The sequence below is a fragment of the Pseudophryne corroboree genome, chromosome 9 (assembly GCF_028390025.1).
Source record: "Pseudophryne corroboree isolate aPseCor3 chromosome 9, aPseCor3.hap2, whole genome shotgun sequence".
Classification (NCBI taxonomy): domain Eukaryota; kingdom Metazoa; phylum Chordata; class Amphibia; order Anura; family Myobatrachidae; genus Pseudophryne; species Pseudophryne corroboree.
Genome location: NC_086452.1, coordinates 350662500 through 350682571, shown reverse-complemented (window position 1 = coordinate 350682571; position 20072 = coordinate 350662500). Strand labels below are relative to the sequence as shown.

Genomic DNA, 20072 nt, shown 5'->3' with positions numbered 1-20072 from the left:
TATACGGCAGTATCACTGGACTTACACGGCAGTACCCCTGGACGTACACGGCAGTACCGCTGGACTTACACGGCAGTACTTCTGGACATATACGGCAGTACCCCTGGACTTATACGGCTGTACCAATGAACTTATATGGCAGCACCACTGGACTGGACTTATATAGCAGCACCACTGGACTGGACTTATATGGCAGTACCCCGGACTTATACGGCAGTACTGCTGGACTTATACGGCTGTACCGCTGGACTTATATAGTAGCACCACTGGACTGGACTTATATGGCAGCACCACTGGACTTATGGCAGCACAGGACTCCACCACTGGAGTGACTGGACTGATGCAGCACAAGACAGCACCACTGGACTGGACTTATACAGCACCACTGGACTTATATGGCAGTACCGCTGGACTTATACGGCTGTATTGCTGGACTTATATGGCAGCACCACTGGACTGGACTTATATGGCAGTACTGCAGTACCCCATGACTTATATGGCAGTACCCCATGACTTATATGGCAGTACCCCTGGACTGGACTTATATGGCAGCACCACTGGACTGGACTTAGACGGCAGTACCGCTGGACTTATATGGCAGCACCACTGGACTGGACTTATACGGCAGTACCCCTGGACTTATACGGCAGTACCCCTGGACTTATACGGCAGTACCCCTGGATTTATACGGCAGTACCCCTGGACTTATACGGCAGTACCCCTGGACTGGACTTCTACGGCAGCACCACTGGACTTATGGCAGCACAGGACACCACCACTGGAGTGACTAGACTGATGCAGCACAAGACAGCACCACTGGACTGGACTTATACAGCACCAATGGACTTATACATCAGTACCGGTGGACTTATATGGCAGCACCACTGGACTGGATTTATACAGCAGCACCACTGGACATATGCGGCAGTTCTGCTTGACTTGTATGGTACCACCATTGGACTGGACTTATACGGCTGTACCGCTGGACTTATACGGCTGTACTGCTGGACTTATACGGCTGTACCGCTGGACTTATATGGCTGTACCGTTGGACTTATATGGCAGTACCCCTGGACTTTTATGGCAGTACCGCTGCACTTATATGGCAGTACCCCTGGACTTTTTATGGCAGTACCGCTGGACTTATACTGCAGTACCGCTGAACTTATACGGCAGTACCCCTGGACTTATACGGCAGTACCTGCTGGACTTATACGGCAGTACCCCTGGACTGGACTTATATGGCAGCACCACTGGACTTATGGCAGCACAGGACACCACCACTGGAGTGACTGGTCTGATGCAGCACAAGACAACACCACTGGACTGGACTTTTACGGCAGTACCACTGGACTTATACAGCAGTACCCCTGGACTTATATGGCAGCACCACTGGACTGGACTTAAGGCAGCACAGCACACCACCACTGGATTTGTGGCAGCACAGGACACCACCACTGGAGTGACTGGTCTGATGCAGCACAAGACAACACCACTGGACTGGACTTTTACGGCAGTACCACTGGACTTATACGGCAGCACCACTGGACTGGACTTATATGGCAGCACCACTGGACTGGACTTAAGGCAGCACAGAACACCACCACTGGATTTGTGGCAGCACAGGACACCACCACTGGAGTGACTGGTTTGATGCAGCAGAAGACAACACCACTGGACTGGACTTTTACGGCAGTACCACTGGACTTATACGGCAGCACCACTGGACTGGACTTATATGGCAGCACCACTGGACTGGACTTAAGGCAGCACAGAACACCACCACTGGATTTGTGGCAGCACAGGACACCACCACTGGAGTGACTGGTTTGATGCAGCAGAAGACAACACCACTGGACTGGACTTAAACGGCAATAGCACTGGACTTAAACGGCAGTACCGCTGGACTTATACGGCAGTACCACTGGACTTATACGGCAGTACCCCTGGACTAATATGGCAGCACCACTGGACTGGACTTATATGGCACCACCACTGGACTGAACTGAAGGCAGCACCAAACACCACCACTGGAGTGACTGGACTGATGCAGCACAAGACAGCTCCACTGTACTGGACTTTTACAGCACCACTGGACTTATACGGCAGTACCGCTGGACTCATGCGGCAGTTCCCATGGACTTATACGTCAGTACCCCTGGACTTATCCGGCAGTACTGCTGGACTTATATGGCAGCACCACTGGACTGGACTTATGGCAGCACATGACACCACCACTGGATTTGTGGCAGCACAGGACACCACCACTGGACTTTTGGCAGGACAGGGCTCCACCACTGGACTGATGCAGCACAAGACAGCACCACCGGACTGCACTTATACAGCAGCACTGGACTTATGGCAGCACAGGACACCACCACTGGACTTATGGCAGCATAGGACAGCACCACTGGACTGATGCTGCACAAGACAGCACCACTGGACTGGACTTATACAGTAGCACTGGACTTATGGCAGCAGAGGATACCACCACTGAAGTGACTGGACAGATGCAGCACAAGACACCACCACTGAACTGGACTTATGGCAGCAGCACTGGACTTATGGCAGCAGCACTGGACTTATGGCAGCACAGGACACCACCACTGTGACTGGACTGATGCAGCACAAGACACCACCACTGGACTAATGCAGCACAAGACCAAACCACTGGAATGATACAAAAGAGCAGGTCGCCACCCAACGCGCCACGCCACATTCCCACACAGACAGTGAGGAGATACGTCCTCTCACTACACTCTCCAGGACTGGAGTGAAAATGGCGGCAACGCGCGGCTCCTTATATGGAATCCAAAACCCGCGAGAATCCGACAGCGGGATGATGATGTTTTGCCTCGCTCTGGTTTCCGAGTCTGGTGGGGAAACCTGAGCCAGACCCGGATCCGGACTCGGAGCGTGAAGTTCAGGGGGGTTCAATTCTCAGGGAACGGGACCCGCTTATCTCTACTGAATATATTCATTGTCCACCCTTTTCTGACCCTGAAGTCGGTAATTCACTGCCCCACTCTGCAATTTAAAGCACCCAAATCCCTCCCTCTGCTTGTACACACTGTGGAAATCTGGTTCAGCGCTGCATTTGCTTTGTAGAGAAGCAGTTTTGCATGTTATAAATGACCTGTGGAAAAGACACGAGAGAGGGAGCTCCATGGGACACACAAATCTATACACATTTTTTGAGTCTACGTAGCTGCCTAATAAAGAATAAAATAATTGTACACTAGCGGCATTTTGGCATCATTTTTTGTGTAATATGTTATTTTTATTGTTCTGCACATTATGGGGCTGTTTCTGAGTCAGATGCAAAGTGTCTGTTTTTGCGTGATGCTCCAGAACCCTAGCTTATACAGAATGCTGGGTGCAAGAAATCCTTCAGAAATCCTTCTCTGTCTCAGAATAGCACAGACCTCTCGCTACACAGCCACAACACTCCTGCAATCATATTGGCCCTCATTCCAAGTTGATCGCTCGCTGCCGTTTTTCGCAGAGTAGCGATCAGGCTAAAAATCGGCTGTTTCTAGCATGCGTATGGTACGCAGCGTGCACGCGCGAAGTACTTCCACACAAAACTATGCAGTTTTACACAAGCTCGAGCGACGCTTTTCAGTCGCTCGAGTGTTCGTAGTGTGATTGACAGGAAGTGGGTGTTTCTGGGCGGCAACTCAGCGTTTTCAGGGAGTGTGCTGAAAAACGCAGGCGTGCCTGATAAAACTCAGGAGTGGCTGGGGAAACGGGGGAGTGGCTGGCAGAACGCAGGGCGTGTTTGTGACGTCAAACCAGGAACTAAACATTTTGCAGTCATCGCAAGTTAGGAGTAAGTATCGAGCCACTCTGAAACTGCATGAAATTTTTTAGTAGCAGAACTGCTAACCTTTCATTCACACTTCTGCTAAGCTAAGATACACTCCCAGAGGGCAGCGGCTTAGCATTTGCACTGCTGCTAAAAGCAGCTAGCAAGCGATCAACTCAGAATGAGGGCCATTGTCACTGTGCATTTCCCACTTCAAAATGCCCCTTTCACGGAAAGACAGACTCTGCATAGATCTAACTCAGAATACGACGTAACCACATATCTGCACATGCACTGTATGCTAAAATGCGTTATTTACGTCTGTGTGTGCAGAGAATCAGCCCCTACATCATAGGTGTGCGCAGGGGGGTGCCTGGTGCGCACAGGCACCCCCTAATGTCCGGCACCCCGATCTCACATGCCTGATGCAGCGATAGCCGATCAGGCTGGTTACTGTCCCCTCTGCACTGCACCCTGTACCCTGTCAGGACTGCATTACTGTCCGGACGCTTGGGTTAATCAAGGGTGCCACTGACACCGGCTTTCAAATTCCCAGCTCCACCTCCATGTACAAAAACAGTGTGATGTGACATGATTACGTCATACTGCTCGCACGCCCACCCGTCACACCCGCCACACGCCCACCTCTCTCTTTCTCTTCTATGCCAACACCAGCCACTGATGAGGAGCAGCATTCAGCTAGCGTTCCTCTTAGGAAGACAAATTCAATACTGACAGGCGGTCGGCAGTAGCATTGACACGTCACTCGTTTTTCCAGCAGCAGCAGTACTAGTCTGCGACTGTCAGTGTCAGTGACTGACTGACTTGTAAGTAAGCTGTTGTAGCTTGCAGGGGAAAGAGAGGGAGAGCCAGACCAGGCTGAGGAGGAGCACTGTAATTGCAGTGAGTGCCATCAGGGGTGTTTGTTTGGAGCACACCACAACATCTGACAATGTATCTGCTTTATTAGGATTGGTACAAAGGTGGATATTTTATATGCATTGACCATCAATAGATGGTGCTAGACACGCCCAAAAGGTGATGCTAGACACACCCCTCCGACGGTGCACCCCCTAATAAAATGTGCTGCGCACGCCAGTGCCCTACATACTGATTCGAGTTCAATTGCAAAAGCTTGTAAAACAGCCCATACCTAGCAGGCAGGATTGGCAACTTTTGGATTTTGTGGTGACTCATAATAGTTTCCCAATGGTAGAATAACAACAGAGAATTATATTAAACAAGGTAGAGGTAGCAACTCTGACTTCTTGCAGGATTTTGAGAGCTGCATTGTATTCCCCTAAAGTTTTTTGAGAAGAGTTGCTGGTGGCTGAGATTAGACCATCAGACCAAAGGGGTTATTCAGACCCGATTGCACGCTGCCTTTTTTCGCAGCAGTGCGATCTGGTCTGAACATTGCATGCGCGTGGGCTGCAATGTGCAGGCGCGTCGGTCGCCGTCGCCGGTCGTCGCCATGGAGCGACAGAACTAACAAACAAAGCGTTCGCAGCACCGAATGCAAGAAGATTGACAGGAAGAGGCCATCTGGGGGTGTCAACTCACCGTTTTCAGGGAGTGTCCAGAAAAATGCAGACGTGCCCGGCCGTTTCCAGGGAGGGTTCCTGACGTCAGCTTCTTCCAGGATCATCGCAGCAGCTGAGTTAGTCCTGGGCTGTACAGAAACTGCACAAACTTTTGTTTGTGCGGCTGACTGCACAGCCGATCGCACCCCTGCACAGCGATTACCCCTTCCCTGTAGGCGGCGATTACCTGGTCGCAGCAGTGCAAAAAATAGCCTGCGTGCGACCAGGTCTGCATTAGGCCCTAAGTTAAAAGGAGCACAGGAGTTACCCATAGTTTAGCTAAACACTTATCTGCAAAATCTTAGAAGATACTGGTTGCTTCCTGATTCTGATATCTTGTGGGAGTGATCTGCAGTAATGTAATTGCATAGTTAATAGTTCAATTTAGAAAATTCCCAGTGACAGGTAATCTTACCACACTGGTGCTAAGTATGGTTGCAAATAGATGTGAAGAACCAAGCCACTCTAAACCATCATAATAGTATTTTAATTACCTACCGGTAAATCCTTTTCTCGTAGTCCGTAGAGGATGCTGGGGTCCATTTAGTACCATGGGGTATAGACGGGTCCTTTGGGAGCCACTGGCACTTTAAGAGTTTAATAGTGTGGACTGGCCCCTCTCTCTATGCCCCTCCTACCAGACTCAGTCTAGAAACTGTGCCCGAGGAGACGGACATAATTGGAGAGAAGGAAATACACAGATAGTGGTGGGATTCACACCAGCTCACACATAACAAAAAGTAAAGCCTAGCTAACCAACTTGGAACAATTCAGCAAGGCTGAAACAATAATACTGAGCCAAGTAACAATGCAGGAATACGAAGCACTGAGCGTGCACCCAGCATCCTCTATGGACTACGAGAAAAGGATTTACCGGTAGGTAATTAAAATCCTATTTTCTCTTACGTCCTAGAGGATGCTGGGGTCCATTTAGTACCATGGGGATGTACCAAAGCTCCCAGTATGGGAGGGAGAGTGCTGAGGTTCCTGCAGAACAGATTGACCAATCTTTAGGTCCTCAGAGGCCAAAGTATCGAACTTGTAGAACTTTGCAAACGTGTTCAACCCAGACCAAGTAGCTGCTCGGCAAAGCTGTAAAGCCGAGACACCGCGGGCAGCCGCCCAGGAAGAACCCAATTTACGAGTATAGTGGGGGCCTTAACAGATTTTGGACACGGCAAGCCTGCTGTCGAATAAGCATGCTGGATAGTAAACCTGATCCAGCGAGAAATCGGCTGCTTAGAAGCAGGACACCCAACCTTGTTGGGATCATATAAAGGACAAATAAAGCGTCTGACTTCCTGTGACAAGAAGTTCTCTTCACATAAATTTTCAAAGCCCTCACCACATCCAAGGACTTTGAGGTAATTGAGGAGTCAGTAGCCACTGGCACCACAATAGGTTGGTTGATATGAAAAGCTGACACAACCTTCGGAAGAAACTGCTGACGCGTTCTGAGCTCAGCTCTATCGTCATGGAAAATCAAGTAGGGGCCCCCAATTCTGACACATGTCTAGCAGATTTACAAGGAAGGATAGAGGGTTGCACATACTTTGTTTTGATCAAATTATATTCATATATTGTTTTATGTCCTTTCCCTTTTGTTCAATAGCATAGGTATATATCTATTATATTGGGAGGTGCTCCAAGGAATACAATAACTATAGAAGGTCAAAAGAAAACAAAGAGATTCCTTGTATTGGGCACACTCAGACTATAATACTTTCATAAAGTCAAGTATCTGTCATGATAGATGACCACAAATTCTAAAATTTAACTTTTATTAGAATCTTTTAAAACATGGGCGAAATATGGTGCATGTGAATAAAGTTGTGAAAATAATAAAGTGAATTAAAAAGCTTAGCCACTGTGGTTTCTTTGCGTTTCCTCACTGTCTCCAGTGTCTATACAATGCTGCAGTATCTGTAGCAATGCTAGTTGCCTTATGTCTGATACTGATACCTTTGTATCTGTAAATGGATGGCTCCTATTAGGATTTCATTACACCACCAGTGTTTTAATTTTATTCCATGTCAGCAGTGTGCGCATCACTGACTAATCATGCTTAAGTGGTGACCCATCCTTTAAGTGTCTGCTTTTATTTGCTAGGGACTCATTATTCTTGGAAGAATTATCCTTGTACTGCTGCTCTCTATATATGAGACATGTGATATTCAGGGTACTCTATTTCATATGGCAGTATACCTTGTTTAATCATTCATGTATCAACACCCATTATACACACATGTGACGTACTTGAAAGATGTGTCACATTCCAATTAAGTTTTTCAGTGCACTTATTGACATGAGAGCGGTTCTTTTATTGTCAGAATCACAATGCTCTTATTCAGTGTGGTTAAATTTACATTTATTAATTTGTATGTCCACACCAGTCACTTACACATGTGTGAGATGTATTATGGGGTTTTGTGACACATTCATATATATCCCATACAGCTTTTATTCGCTATAAGCCGTGGGGTATTCGTTCTGTATAATGAACAATATATGTATACGTATTGTCTTATATGGTATGGTACCCTGTATTCATGCTCACTTATAGCAGAGACACATCCTCATTCCCATCTATGTTCTCAATCAGCTACCGATCGCTATGATATATTCACACATTTTTTTGTATGTAAGTGTATATTCAATTGTGGGACCCCCACACTTTCTGACTGCGTGACGCAGCCCTATTGTATTGCAGCGTTCGGCTCTCCAGCGCAGCGTGTATCAGCTGGAAGCCGCTAACCGCGGCTCTCATGTATGGGAGATCCCGCGTGACTCGGTGTAGTCAGAGGGCTATTTTCGGAGCGATATGCATACAGTTTGCTCTGCAGTGAGAGCAGCACTTTTTCCCACACACAGACACAAAGACAAGTAACAGGTCCCTATCAGACCGGCAGGATAATCAGTGGCTAAGCTGAACTAATGGAAAGGACACATAATGGTTGTGTCCGATCCCTTCCTAATGATCGTTTCGCATCTGCTTCATCATAGGAAAAAAAAAAAATTAAGCAGATGCGAAACGATCGTTAGCGCTGGAGAGCCGAACGCTGCAATACAATAGGCCTGCGTCTCGCAGTCAGAAAGTGTGGGGGTCCCACAATTGAATATACACTTACATACAAAAAAATGTGTGAATATATCATAGCGATCGGTAGCTGATTGAGAACATAGATGGGAATGAGGATGTGTCTCTGCTATAAGTGAGCATGAATACAGGGTACCATACCATATAAGACAATACGTATACATATATTGTTCATTATACAGAACGAATACCCCACGGCTTATAGCGAATAAAAGCTGTATGGGATATATATGAATGTGTCACAAAACCCAATAATACATCTCACATATGTGTAAGTGACTGGTGTGGACATACAAATTAATAAATGTGAATTTAACCACACTGAATAAGAGCATTGTGATTCTGACAATAAAAGAACCGCTCTCATGTCAATAAGTGCACTGAAAAACTTAATTGGAATGTGACACATCTTTCAAGTACGTCACATGTGTGTATAATGGGTGTTGATACATGAATGATTAAACAAGGTATACTGCCATATGAAAGAGTACCCTGAATATCACATGTCTCATATATAGAGAGCAGCAGTACAAGGATAATTCTTCCAAGAATAATGAGTCCCTAGTAAATAAAAGCAGACACTTAAAGGATGGGTCACCACTTAAGCATGATTAGTCAGTGATGCGCACACTGCTGACATGGAATAAAATTAAAACACTGGTGGTGTAATGAAATCCTAATAGGAGCCATCCATTTACAGATACAAAGGTATCAGTATCAGACATAAGGCAACTAGCATTGCTACAGATACTGCAACATTGTATAGACACTGGAGACAGTGAGGAAACACAAAGAAACCACAGTGGCTAAGCTTTTTAATTCACTTTATTATTTTCACAACTTTATTCACATGCACCATATTTCGCCCATGTTTTAAAAGATTCTAATAAAAGTTAAATTTTAGAATTTGTGGTCATCTATCATGACAGATACTTGACTTTATGAAAGTATTATAGTCCGAGTGTGCCCAATACAAGGAATCTCTTTGTTTGCTTTTGACCTTCTACATGTCTAGCAGATGCCAATGCCAACAGTGTGACCGCCTTCCAAGTAAGAAACTTGACATCCACCTGCAAAGGTTTGAACCAATCCGATTGAAGGAACAGCAGCACCATATTAAGATCCCAAGGTGCCATAGGAGGCATAAAGGGTGGCTGGATGTGCAGAACCCCTTTCAAGAATGTCTGAACCTCAGGGAGGGCAGCCAATTGTTTCTGGAAGAAAATTAACAATGCCGAAATCTGGACCTTTATGGAGCCCAAGCGCAGGCCCACATCCAGACCTGTTTGCAGAAAGAGGACAAACCGTCCCAGTTAAAACTCCACCGTTGGAAACTTCTTGGATTCACACCAAGGCACATACTTTTTCCAAATCCATTGGTAATGTTTAGACGTAACCCCTTCCTAGCTTGTATGAGCGTAGGAATGACCTTTTTTGGAATACCCGTCCGAGCTAAGATCTGGCGCTCAACCTCCATGGCGTCAAACGTAGCCGCGGTAAGTCATGATAGGCAAATGGCCCCTGTTGCAGAAGGTCCTCGCAAAGAGGAAGAGGCCTCGGATCCTCCAGCAGTAATTCCAGAAGATCCGCATACCAAGCCCTACTTGGCCAGTCCGGAGCAATGAGGATCGCCTGAACTCTTGTTCTTTTTATTAGGTTGATAATCCTTGGGATGAGTGGAAGTGGAGGGAACACATACACTGACTGGAACACCCACGGAGTTACCAGTGCATCCACCGCCACCGCCTGTGGGTCTCTCGACCTGGAACATTACCTCCGAAGCTTCTTGTTGAGGCGAGAGGCCATCATGTCTACCTGAGATACACCCCATCGGCTTGTCACCTCTGCGAACACCTCCGGGTGGAGGCCCCATGCTCCTGGATGGAGATTGTGTCTGCTGAGGAAGTTCACTCCCGGAATGAAGATTGCTGATAGCGCCACTGTGTGCTTTTCTGCCCAGAGGAGGATTCTTGTTACCTCTGACATTGCCGCTCTGCTCTTCGTTCTGCCCTGTCGGTTTATGTAGGACACTGCCGTTACATTGTCTGACTGAACCTGAATGGCCTGATCTTGCAGAAGGTGTGCCGCTTGTAGAAGGCCATTGTATATGGCCCTTAGTTCCAGAATGTTTATCGGAAGGATGGATTCCAGACTTGACCACTTTCCTTGGAATTTTTCCCCTTTGGGTGACCGCTCCCCAACCTCTGAGACTTGCATCCGTGGATAGAAGGATCCAATTCTGAATCCCGAATCTGCAGCCCTCGAGTAGGTGAGAAGTTTGCAGCCACCAGAGGAGTGAAATTCTGTCTTTCGGTGACAGGCGTTTCCGCTGGTGCATGTAAAGATGTGATCACGACGATTTGTTTAGGAGATCCAGTTGGAAGGACTTCGCATGGAATCCTCCGTACTGAAGAGCCTCGTAGGAGGCTACCATCTTCCCCAGAACGCGAATGCACTGATGAACTGATACCCGGGCTGGCTTCAGGACATCCCGCACCATTGATTGGATCAGCAATGCTTTCTCTACTGGTAGAAACACCCTCTGCACTTCCGTGTCGAGTATCATCCCCAGGAAGGGCAGTTTCCATGTCGGCTCCAAATGTGACTTTTGAAGGTTCAGGTTCCACCCATGATCCTGGAGTAGTCGAGTTGAAAGAGCAATACTCTGTAACAACCTTCCCCTGGAAGATGCTTTTATCAGCAGATCATCCAGATATGGAATTATGTTCATTCCTTGCCTGTGGAGGAGTATCATCATCTCTGCCATGACCTTGGTGAACACTCTCGGTGCTGTGGAGAGGCCAAAAGGCAGTGCCTGGAACTGATAGTGACAATCCAGCAGCGCAAATCTGAGATAAGCCTGGTGAGGCGGCCAGATCAGAATGTGAAGGTATAAATCCTTGATATCCATGGACAGCAGGAATTCCCCCTCCTCTAGACCTGAGATCACCTCTCTCAGAGACTCCATCTTGAATTTGAATTCCCTCAAGTAGGGGTTTAGTGACTTTAGGTTTAATATCAGCCTTACCAAACCGTCCGGTTTCGGTACCACAAACAGGTTTGAGTAATAACCCTTCTGTTTTAGGTGAGGTTGAACTGGAACAATAACATTTGTTTTGGTAAGCCTGATTTGAAGAATCTGTGAGGTGGGAGTTCCTGAAACTGCAGTCTGTAGCCCTGGGTATCAATGTCTGTCACCCAGGGGTCTAGGCATGATGACGCCCAGATGTGACTTAAATCTTTTAGTCTCGCTCCCACCTGCCCGATCTCCAGGCTGGTAGGTCTACCGTCATGCTGAAGATTTTGAGGAAGCAGAACCTGGTTTCTGTTCATGAGAACCTGTTGGAGCAGGTTTTCTGGATTTTCCCCGACCACCCCTAAAGAAGGTGGAAGAAGATTTGGATTTTTTTAATTTTGTGGTCCGAAAGGACTGCAGTGTAGACGTAGGATAATATTTCCTAGTCGGTGGGGCTGCTGAGGGGAGAAAGGTTGACTTATTCGCAGTTGTCGTGGAGATCCACGCATTCAATGTGTCCCCAAAGAGAGCCTGACCTGTGAAGGGTAGGTTCTCCACACTTTTCTTGGATTCTGCATCCGCAGTCCATTGGCATAGCCAGAGTCCTCTGCGTGCCGAGACCGCCATGGAAGTAACCCTTGCATTCAGCATGCCAAGACCGTTCATAGCCCCCACCATGAAGCCAGCAGAATCCTGTACGTGACGTAAACACAAGTCAATGTCACTCCTATCGATAGTATCTAAGTCCTCTAGTAATGTGCCTGACCACTTTACTATGGCTTTAGAATTCCACGCACAAGCAATAGTGGGCCTTAAAGCCACGCCTGTAGCAGTGTATAGTGATTTGATCGTAGTCTCAGTCTTGCGGTCAGCTGGCTCTTTTAAGGCGGTTGAACCAGGGACAGGTAAAACCACCTTTTTAGACAACCTAGATACAGAAGCGTCTACTATAGGTAGGTTTTCCCACTTCTTTCTATCCTCTTCAGGGAATGGGAAAGCAATGAGAATTCTGTTAGGGATCTGGAATTTTTTCTCTGGGTTTTCCCAGGATTTTTCAAATAAAGAGTTTAACTTCTTAGAAGCAGGGAAGGTAAGCGAGGATTTCCTATTTTCTGTAAAATAAGATTCCTCTACTTGTTCAGGTACCTTCTCAGAAATATGTAAAACATTCCTAATGGCTTCAATCATTAGCTGCACCCCTTTAGCAAGGGATGCATCACCCCCCTGCATAACCCCATCACCGTCCCCTGTATCCGAGTCGGTATCAGTGTCAACTTGCATTATCTGGGCAAGTGTACGTTTTTTCAGGTGTGTAGGTGGGGTATTTGAGGAAGTAGGAGCTGAATACTTCAAACCCTCTACAGATTTTCTCAAAAACTGCGTCTCTTTCTCGTCCTTGATGAAATCTGGGATATCATTCCCCTTAAAGAATCCACCCATGGGGGTTCGGATTCAGAAGGCTGGGAAAGCACATTGCAGTTCTGATTACATGGAATAGACTCCTCAGGAGAAGATACAAACTCTGCAGCACATGACACAGAGCCCTTAGACATGGTAATGTGAATATATACACTTACACACACATACAGGAAAATGTCAGACAAAGTTTCCCCCAGAGTACCTTCAGAGAGTCACAGAGTATGAGGAGCCAGCCACACAGCGCCCCTGTGGGCAGTTATTATGATAAAAGCCCGGCGCTGACTAACTAACCTTAATAGGTTAATTAGTACTAACTACACTCTCCCCCCTGTCTTTAACACCCTGGTACCGCAGAGGATAACTGGAGTTATGTGGGGGTCAGCGCACCCTGTCAGCGTCCTGCTTCAGTGATCTGCAGGGAGAAAATGGAGCTGGTGAGTGCTGAATCCGCTCTGAGGAGAAGCCCAGCCCCCTGTAATGGCGCGTGGCTTCCCACACAATTAGATTATACTGGTCTGAGGTCTTTGATGCTAACAGCGGGATTAGCCCGTTAGCTGTATTTACCAATCTTAGGGTGATCGCGCTGGCCCAGGACGCCACTCAGCAGCGTCTACATATGCATGTTGCTGAAGCTTCATGGAGCGCAGCCTGTCAGAGCTGCGCTCCCACCCTTGTGCCGCCATTCCCCCCGCCGACCCGCTAACAGGGCCGTCAGCGCTGTACTCACCACTCTTCTTTCTTCTGGCTCTGTTAGGGGGTGGCGGCCGTCCTTCGGGAGTGAGCGGTCTCCTTGTGGGCTTGCGATCAGCACCCTCAGGAGCTCAGCGTCATGTCAGCGGAGATAGAGAACCATTAACTTCAACAGTTGGTTCCTACTCCCCCCCCCCCCCCCCCTAAGTCCCACGAAGCAGGGAGGCTGTTGCCAGCAGCCTTCCTGTACCTAACAACTCTTAAAAAAAAATAAAACTAGAAAAACTCCTAGGAGCTCCCTTAGCTGTGACCGGCTGCTCCGGGCACATTTTCTCAATTGAGTCTGGTAGGAGGGTTATAGAGTGAGAGGCCAGCCCACACTATTAAACTCTTAAAGTGCCAGTGGCTCCCAAAGGACCCGTCTATACCCCATGGTACTAAATGGACGCCAGCATCCTCTAATACGTAAGAGAAATCATATTTGGGTCACAGTGGGTGACCTTAGACCTGCGGTTGTTATCACTGCTTTGTCTGTTACTACATCACTGATTGTTACTGAGCACTTCTGAATGGGGCCACATAGAGGAATCTCCGACAGAGGGTGGTATGCACCAAGCACTTTCCATGTGATGTATCACGCCACCCATCACAACCATAGCAGCGTTCACAATATTGCATGCTTGAAAAATGTCACAAAGGACACCACTCCGGTCGGATAAGAGCTATCCTTTGCGATACAAGGTCTTCAGGCTTTATGACTCAGGAGTCCTTTGCACAGGTGTTGTATAATGAGTGTGCCGCAGGAGACACTGGAAGGAATCCATCTCAGTGTACAGTGCGGTAAGAAACCCATTGGCTATTATTAGGCAACACCCTCTACAGATGGTGTTTCCTACTGGGTCCAAGCTGTGGAATGTATTACATTTCGGAGCGTGTTGCATATGAGAAATGTTTCCAAACCTCTGAAAATGCCATTTTCAGAGGATTGGGTGCATTTCTACCTTTGAAGCATCCCTCCTAACTGACTGCATGGACTCCCTCAGGATGTGGAGGGGTGCTACTGCAATAACCAAATTAAAGTTTTTGGTTTGCACTGTCACTTTCCCTTGCAGATAACAATACTCAGTCGGCTCATCTGGGGTATTCGATGGGTGATGGGGCCACCTACTCAAACCATCACCATCACTGCCATGCCCTCTAAGGTGGCCAAGGTACCACCCTCCCATCCCCCTCTAAGCACCATTACTGCTGAGTGCACTGTTTGTAGCATTGAGTGCCCATAAAAAGAAGAAAATAAAAGAAAATATAGTGTCCTATTTCATTACAAAATGATTGGTGTATTGTTTCTTTCCAGTATTGCATCAATTCGGAATCATTGCCACAACTTCTACTATTGCAAATAAAAGAGGTTACACGCTTTGCCATACTGAGCTGTTTGTTTTTGTGGTGTTTGCAGATATTTGTGATTGAGGTGAAAACCAAAGGTGGCAGTAAGTATTTTATATACCGACGATACAGCGAGTTCCTCACACTGCACACAAAGCTGGAAGAGAATTATGGACCTGAGAAAGGCATTGCACCTTATTTCTTCTCCCCACCACCATTACCACGTAAGCAACCATAGTACATTACTGTTTTAATCCCCCGCCCTGTTGAAAGTTGACTGAGCAGGTCTATGTATCCCTGGAGCGAGCTGCAATCAATGCTGTCTGTACTGTGGCCCTCATTCCGAGTTGATCGCTCGCTAGCTGCTTTTAGCAGCAGTGCAAACGCTAAGCCGCCGCTCTCTGGGAGTGTATCTTGGCTTAGCAGAAGTGCGAACGAAAGGTTAGCAGAACTGCTCAAAAAATATTTCATGCAGTTTGTGAGTAGCTGCAGACCTACTCCTGCCTTGCGATCACTATTTAGTTCCTGTTTTGACGTCACATACATGCCCTGCGTTCGGCCAGCCACTCCCCCGTTTCCCCAGGCACGCCTGCGTTATCTTCTGACACGCCTGCGTTTTTTAGCACACTCCCGGAATACGGTCAGTTACCTCCCAGAAACACCCACTTCCTGTCAATCACTCACCGATCAGCCGAGCGACTGAAAAGAGTCGCTCGACCTTGTGTAAAACTGCATAGTTTTGTGTGAAAGTACTTCGCGCGTGCGCACTGCGGCCCATACGCATGCGCAGAACAGCTGATTTTTAGCCTGATCGCTGCGCTGCGAACAACGGCAGCTAGCGATCAACTCGGAATGACCCCCTGTATCTGTAGTTACAGATCAGTGTCACCGGACATGCATTCCTTTATAGCTGAATGTAACTATATTGTAGCCTAAATATAACAGCCTGCAATTAGCGGGCACCTGCAAAATTCAGTGATATAATTGCTACTGTAGATTTAAAACCCCAATGAGTTTTAAGGCATAACCTACCCTTAAAACTTGTTGTCGCTATAAATCCAGTGGTTATATCGCTGAAATTGTGCAGTTGCCCACAAATCGCAGGCTACTACATTTGGGCCTCTATGTTTTGTGTCTAATATCTCTCTGTGCATTTGTTCCTCAGCAAAGATTTATGTTGGAAACAAGAAGGATATTGCTGAAAGCCGCATTCCTCTCCTGAATGTATACTTGAAGGTACAGCTGCAGCACTCCATTAATGCACTGCTTTATCACACGAATGGCATATGTGCTAAGCCTTGGAGAGTGGTAAAGTGGAAAGAGATAAAGGGGGTCATTCTGAGTTGATCGCACGTAGCAACTTTTTGCTGCCCGTGCGATCAACTAGACGCCGCCTATGGGGGAGCGCTTTTTTGCATAGCAAGGCTGCGAACGCTTGTGTAGCCCTGCTATGCAAAAAAAGTTTTGTGTAGAAGTAGACCAGGGTAAGAGTTACTTACCCTGTGCAATTGATCCAGCGATGCAGGTCCCGGAATTGACCTCAGACATCTGCCCTCCAAACGCCTGCGTTCGCCGCACCACTCCCAGAAAACGGTCAGTTGACGCCCCGGAATGCCTTCCCCTGTCAAATTTCTTGCTGTCGCCGCTGCAACTGCTTTCTTGGCTCGCGTCGTCGCCGGGCATCGATGCGCCTGCGCAATGCGGCCGCCGCGCATGCGCATTTTCGACCAGATCGCACGGCTGCGAAGAAGTGCAGCGTACGATCGGGTCGGAATGACCCCCAAAGTACCAGCCAATAAACTCCCTAACAGCCTTTTTTCAAACATGGCAGTTAGGAGCTGATTGGTACTTTATCACTCTCCAAGCTTGGTACATCTCCCCCAGAATCAGCCATGGAATTCTTTGCAAAGATAACGAAGCCTCTTTACAATTTCCACATACAAAGTACTTATGGTACTGCAACTCTTTACAAAAATGGTGAAGTTGTATATAAAAAAGAAAATACATAAAAATGAAACTTATAATGTAATTTATGATCACTGACAACAAAAGGGACAGTTAAAACATTTGAAATACTATTGTGTTGGACAATGGCATATGGATCCCACCAGTACAGTAAGCCATGTTGCCAAGTCCTGCTTCAGACTTTATTATTAATTGTACTATTATATTGCTCACATATTTTGTACAGTACTCACAGTAAGGATATTTTTGTTCAATGATTTTCTGATTTTGGTATAAATTCTCCCATTTTTTTCTTGAACCAAACATGGTATCAACCCCAGGGTCGTAGAGAGCCAGTCCGGGCCCCGGTAATACAGGGGGGCCTAGTCTAATCACTGAGGTGTGGCCATGTCCCCTTTAAAAAAATGTGGAAAAAAAGACACTCTTTATGCTCTGCAGAGCATCACCAACCTGCCTAGGAGTGCGTTGTGTGTCCCTCAGTCAGGGACAGATAAAGTGAGGGCACAATAAGTGCGATCACTAACCCCCCTACACTCAGTGGCAGCAGCCTCCTCGGATCCACAGTAGCGTTTGCTAGGCTGGGAAGAGAGGCTGCAGGCTGACAGGTAAGAAGGGGGGTGCACAGGTCCCTCCTACAAGCCCGGACTGGGTAATTAGTGTCTCTCTTTCGGTGCTACTGATCAGTCCACTTGTGGTACTCAGACATGCAGCAATATTATTACTTTTATTCCAAAAAGAATTCCTACAAACTTTATTTTTATTGAGAAATTTGTACATTCAAATTAAATCTGAGACTTTAAACATAGTGAGCAAGCCCAGATAAGAGATTGCTTATTCTGATTGTTCAGCTTGCCCATACACATAGTGATGGCAGTGTTTGCAAGTTCTACGCAATCTTAGGTATGAAATAGCAAGTAAAAATGTTTTGATTATGGCAGTGGTCCCCAAACACGGTCCTCAAAACACCCCAACAGTTCAGGTTTCAGGGATATCCCACCTTGTGCACAGATGGTATAATTAATCTGACATAGGTACTAATTAAGTCACCTGTGCCTAAGCATTATATCCTTAAAACCTGGACTGTTGGGGTGCGTTGAGGACAGCGTTTGGGAACCACTGGATTATGGTCTTGTGTGCCGGACACATGGCAATAATTACAGGATATCACTGATGTTATGCCATCACTGAGTGTCAGCACTTTAGGCATAGAGCCATTTGAATGTGTCTTTAAATTAGAGATGTGTGGTTCGGTGCGCCAGAATCCTACTTCAGACAAATTTTGTGGATCCAAACCGAACCGAAACCCAGGCCGGATCCTCCGAGGAGATCTGATCCAAACCAAAGTTTGGGTTTTTGATTCCAAAACTTACATGGATTTTAGCTGCTTTTATTGATTTTTATTGACTATTTTTATCAATGATTATCGATGTTTTTTACTTTTTTTTATTGATTTTAAACCAAACCGAAATCCGAATCCAACTTAAAACACTTGAGGGTGGTCATTCCAAAATCAAAACACTGTGATGAATTAGACCCAAAACCAAAACACGGGGGTCCAAGCACATCTCTACTTTAAATGCAATATCCCTCAAAATGTGTGTGTGTGTGTGGCAATCCCATTGAAATTTCAGACAAGTTCAAACTACACCACCTCTAAAGATGTATTAAAATAAAAAGACAACTTTCCCAGAGCAACCAATCAGATTCCAATTATGATTTATCTAGAACAGGCCTGACCAACCTATGGCTCTCCAGATGTTGTGAAACTACACATCCCAGCATGCCCTGCCACAGTTTTAGCATTCCCTAATAGCAAAACTGTTGCACGGCATGATGGGACTTGTAGTTTTACAACTGCTGGAGAGCCACAGGTTGGCCAGGCCTGATCTAGAACATTCTAATTGGCTGCTATGGGCTGGGCAGCACCTCCACTTGTCCTCTTTAGAATGTTTGAGAAATTCCCACCACCACCCTTTTAGCATATAGGACAACCATGCAATGCACTCCTAAATGCATCATCTCCACTGCTTGAATTTCATCTAAATAAAATGGTCCACAAAACATAATCTCGGAATACCAGCTGCATAACTTTTCCCAGCCCACATTCCCACATTCAACAAGGAATGCCCTGATCTGCTCCTATTAAATAGAACACACGGGGGTTTATTTACTAATATTCGTGTTTTTGCCGTTTTGAAGGGTGTTTGATCTCGAATGGTATCGGGTGCATTTTACTGCAACTTTTTGAATCCTGATACGGTCATTCACTAAGCTGCCGAGTTTTGCACATTCGTTTTTCCCGATGTCTATGTGATTCGTAATATCAGGCAGTGTTTTACGGGAGTGATGAGTAAAACACTGCCTGACAAAACACAAGGAATCCCGGCCGGATCTGTGAGATCCATGCAGGGCTTCATTGTGTACCTTAAAAAGTTCATTAAAGTCTTAAAAAAGTTAGAAAAAATTGCGTGGGGTCCCCCCTCCTAAGCATAACCAGCCTCGGGCTCTTTGAGCCGGTCCTGGTTGAAAAAATATGGGGGGGAAAATGACAGGGGTTCCCCCATATTTAATCAACCAGCACCGGGCTCTGCGCCTGGTCCTGGTTCCAAAAATACGGGGGACAAAAAGCGTAGGGGGCCCCCGTATTTCTGAAACCAGCACCGGGCTCCACTAGCTGGGGAGATAATGCCACAGCCGGGGGACACTTTGATATCGGTCCCTGCGGCCGTGCCATTAAAACCCCAACTAGTCACCCCTGGCCGGGGTACCCTGGAGGAGTGGGGACCCCTTCAATCAAGGGGTCCCCCCCCTCCAGCCACCCAAGGGCCAGGGGTGAAGCCCGAGGCTGTCCGCCCCATCCAAGGGCGGCGGATGGGGGGCTGATAGCCTTGCTTACAAAATGTGAATATTGTTTTTAGTAGCAGTACTACAAGTCCCAGCAAGCCTCCCCCTCAAGCTGGTACTTGGAGAACCACAAGTACCAGCATGCGGTGGAAAACCGGGCCCGCTGGTACCTGTAGTACTACTACTAAAAAAATACCCCAATAAAAACAGGACACACACACCGTGACAGTACAACTTTATTACATACATGCACACCAACATACA

The 20072-nt window shown here is 46.8% G+C and overlaps 1 protein-coding gene across 6 annotated transcripts in view; it reads left to right on the top strand.

Moving 5' to 3' along the window:
- The window catches only part of NCF4 (neutrophil cytosolic factor 4), a 554470-nt gene that overhangs the window by 503442 nt on the left and 30956 nt on the right, over positions 1–20072 (top strand). For all 6 annotated transcript variants that reach the window (XM_063940668.1, XM_063940669.1, XM_063940666.1 and 3 more), the window contains 2 exons: positions 15070–15223; positions 16165–16235. In XM_063940668.1, the coding sequence (XP_063796738.1) occupies positions 15070–15223; positions 16165–16235 (225 nt within the window). The remainder of the gene's footprint in view (positions 1–15069; positions 15224–16164; positions 16236–20072) is intronic.